We start from the raw sequence: 3,848 nt of genomic DNA, 5'->3' as shown, positions 1-3,848 counted from the left end.
AATATTTCTGAAGTTGAAAGGAGTAGATGTTTCTGGAACCAATCGAAACATGGTTCAACTTACTTGTGAGACTTTTTAAAAATGACTGAAATCTGTATAACACATGCTAGAAATTCCTAGATACTTTGTGTGTATTCGTGCATGGGAATTTTTGTGAACGTGTTTCTCTTATATGATTAAAACTATAAGCTTTCAGTGACTTAAGAAATTGAAATGTTTGCTGTGAAATCACTGAAAGCTTATATGATTAATTTCTGAAGAAGAGTATGAAGTTCAAACCAAACATTATAACTAAGTTATCTACTAATTATTTGTGAAGTCTATGTGAGAAAAAGTATTGGAATGGAACTGAAATAAGATCTCCACAAGGATGGAAGCAAGAAATGGCAATAATAGTAAGCACAAGGTCATGATCGGGATGCCAGAGGCAAGCTGGACAGATTCAGCTGGCCTAGGAAAATAATGAACCAGAACAAATTTAATCAACTCATGTATATCTAACTCCTCATTAAATCGAATTGAATCGGATCGATGTGCTGTGAAGTACATTTGATTGAGTGCACTTGCTACCTTCATTTTTGCAGTTTGGTCTGTGCTACTTTAAAAGTAGTGCTAATCTGTAATCCATGTGTTCCACACACAGTGTGCTCAGGACATAAGAGCAAAATGACATATCTATTTTTCGAAACAACCAATGACCTGGTCACGTGACCTAAAAAGACGAAGCCCCTCTCATCCCTCTGTAACAAGAGAGGTAGGCAAACCTGAGTTGTTTTGGTACTCAACAGGTGAAGATATGGCTCTTGTTTTGTGAAGCGTTCCCATATCTCTGTGCAACTGCAGCAATCAGTAATAATCCTCTGTCCCAAATTATAAGACGTTTTTGGAAGGCGAAACTAAAGATTCCTGTTCCTAAAGAGACGGAGGCAGTAAGACTTAACAAAAGAAGAAACATGTACTCCGTCTCTTTAGGTAAAGTCTGTGAAAATACAAACTAAAGACCAGAATTGCGGTAATTAATTAATACTCACTCAAGTCGACAGTGAGACCTATCTAGTGCATAACAAATTGATTCATGGTATCAACAACTGCACGAGATAGTAATGACATTGTAGTTGGACAAACCAGAAACACACTACTAGATAGCCCTGTTGATTGAAGAAATTGGTAACTACCCCACAATATTTTTATCTAATTCGACCTCATCGTGCAGCATCCAGCCACATAAGCCTTGTAACAACCTCATCATGCAGAAAGCTTGCCAGGAGAAATGCAGGTTTTTTAGCACCTGACTGTTAGGCCCAACAACACAAAATCTAGCTAGGTACCAGTAGTCTTGCACCACAAGAGGTACCGCATGCTGCTACTAATTAACTTACGGAGATTGTTTCGGATTTGTAGTAGTACTTGAGGTCAAAGGGATCAGCAAACCCCAAATCAGAAGCATGTCGGTGGCTGCAAATTGGACCTGCCACATCAGTGAGTGGGCTCTTGAAGAGCTCCAGTTTGCAACCTTTGCTGTTCCATTTTGCGTTGGTCAGAGGCTTCAGCTTGGCATTCACACCATCACCTCCCGGAGAGAAACATTCCTTGGCCACCACGACCACCATCTGCTCCAGCACCCGACCTCTCTCCGCGATGAACTTGAGGAAAGCAACTTCGCTTCTTGACCCACGGAACTCGTAGAAGAACAACTTCTTCAAGCTCTGCAGGACACATTTGATGGGGCCACCCTCCTGCCAGAACTTGAGATTGACCTTGCCAGTGGACTCTTTAGGTATGCGTGGGGACTGCAAATGAAATCAATCGGCAGGCCAAATTAGCACATGCATAGTTCAGGGATCTTATCTATGAGGACATATCATGCTGCAGCAGGCCATCAATCATATAATTAATCTGACTCATAGTTCAGGGATCTTATCTATGAGGACATATGATGCTGCAGCAGGCCATCAATCGTATAATTAATCTGACTAATATGTTCAGGGATCTTACATATTATTTATCTATGAGGATAAATAATCAGCTCTGACAATGCAGCAAGTGTAGTTAACCAATTTTACCTGGACATGGAGGGTCCCCAGGTTAGGAAAGCATCTGAGAAAACCAGGCACTTTCTTGATCGAATTGCGGCAACCGAATTGCACCTCTATGGCCAAAATCTGGACACTAGGCGCAATGCTCTCCTTGGCCCCAGCCTGTAAATAATGCACCCAAGGAGAGATAAACTAATTGGGATCATACATTGGCATTGTTATTAATTGAAACGGCAGAGATGCAAATTAAATTAGGATGTACCACGATGAGGGTGTTGCTAATCCCCAACTCTTGCTCTCCTGGCAGAATGTATCCCAGCATACGCAGGTTAGGTGCACGCCCAATCTTGATCTTGGAAGAGCAGTTCTTGATGCTGGGGTCAGTGAGCTCGCTCTGGCGAAAATTATCCGACTGGAAGAGCCTCTCCAGGCGAGGTGCATCCACCACCTCGATGTCCTCCAAGTAGGTATATCCCAGCTGAACGCACCGCACGCTTTGGCTGACGAGGTGCAGGCGCACTCCGGTCTGGCTCCCCATGATGATGAGGGACTCCAGGACGGGGCTTCTTTCAAGCATGAATGCCAGATCGCGGTCCTCCATGACAGTCATGCAGAGGCCGAGCTCCTTGAGGTTGGGGAATCTGGCGCCGCGCGGTACGGCGGCGGTGTCCGGGATCCTCCAGACGCCGAGATAGAGGCGGGTGAGGGAGGCGCAGCTGAAGAGCGTGGCCGGGAGGCGCAGGTCTAGCGGCCAAGGGCGGTTGACAAAGACGAGTTCTTGAACCCCCTTGGCGACGAGGATGTCGAGCCAGCGCGCCATCTCTCCCCGGTGCTCCTCCATCGTGCTGCGGGTGAGGTGGACGCAGCGGAAGGGCCCGGGGTGCGCCGCGAGGACGCGGGACACCGCGTCGGTGACGGCGCGGGGAGAGGGAGCGCCGATGGTGAACTGCCCGGCCGCGCCGCCGTCCGGAAGCAGATGGCTGTCGACAAGAGCGAGGGGCGCCGAGCGCCAGAGTGGACGCCAGCGCGAGGAGAGGGCGGCGGTGCGCGCGGCGTCCTTGGCGGGGAGGCGGGAGATGATGTCGCGGAGGAGCACATCGGGGAGGCGGCTGATCCGGTCGACGCCGTCGGAGACCCACGACGTGCCGGCGAGCGAGAGGGTGGGGGCGGAGCCGGGGGAGACGGGCGGGTGAGGGAGGTAGTCGTAGACGAAATAGAGCACCAGATTTATGCCGACGTCGAGCGTCGCAGGGTCCCGGCCTTCGCGCTCCATATTGGCGAGCAGCTCGCTCCTGGGGGTGCCGACGAGGAACTGCGGGTCGTCCATGGCCGCCGGTGGTGGGCGGAGGCGGAGAGCGGAGGAGGGTTTGGTCCTGCGGAATGATTGAGGAATGGAGGCGAGGGTTTCGGCAAGTCGCTAGCGAGCGAGAAATATTGGGCCAAATGTCCGAATCAGGTCTCTCCTCGGCCCATGAAACAGCTTCTCTTCAATTTGAACGTCCATTTAAATTGTGTAGTTGCCTAATTTTTTTTTAAATTGTGTAGTTGCCTAAAAACAAATTAAATTGTGTGTAACCCTACAAAATTAAATTGTGCACTTATTGCTCAAAAATAATTTAAATTGTGTAGTTTAAATCTAAAATAAATAAATTGTGAAGTTGCCCTAAATAATTTAAATTGTGTAGTTAAATCTAAAAATATTAAATTGTGAAGTTGCCCTACAAAAATTAAATTGTGTAGTACTAGTAGTTCTTACTGTCAAAAACTATTGTAGTAGCAGTTCTTTTTTCCCTAAAAGAATTCAATGTATAG

General features: G+C 47.3%; 1 protein-coding gene across 1 annotated transcript; it reads right to left on the bottom strand.

Annotated features, from left to right (window-relative positions):
- Window positions 1-996: 996 nt before the first annotated feature.
- On the bottom strand, window positions 997-3,432 carry LOC123080494 (F-box/FBD/LRR-repeat protein At1g13570). The gene is made up of 3 exons (XM_044503420.1): window positions 2,299-3,432; window positions 2,064-2,198; window positions 997-1,790 (listed from the first exon to the last, which is right to left on the bottom strand). Exons 1-3 carry the CDS (start codon window positions 3,361-3,363, stop codon window positions 1,371-1,373), a joined length of 1,620 nt encoding a protein of 539 aa, XP_044359355.1. The 5' UTR covers window positions 3,364-3,432; the 3' UTR covers window positions 997-1,370.
- Window positions 3,433-3,848: the final 416 nt, after the last annotated feature.

The sequence above is a fragment of the Triticum aestivum genome, chromosome 3D (genome assembly GCF_018294505.1).
Source record: "Triticum aestivum cultivar Chinese Spring chromosome 3D, IWGSC CS RefSeq v2.1, whole genome shotgun sequence".
Taxonomy (NCBI): Eukaryota; Viridiplantae; Streptophyta; class Magnoliopsida; order Poales; family Poaceae; genus Triticum; species Triticum aestivum.
This window is presented reverse-complemented; position numbering and strand designations above follow the sequence as displayed.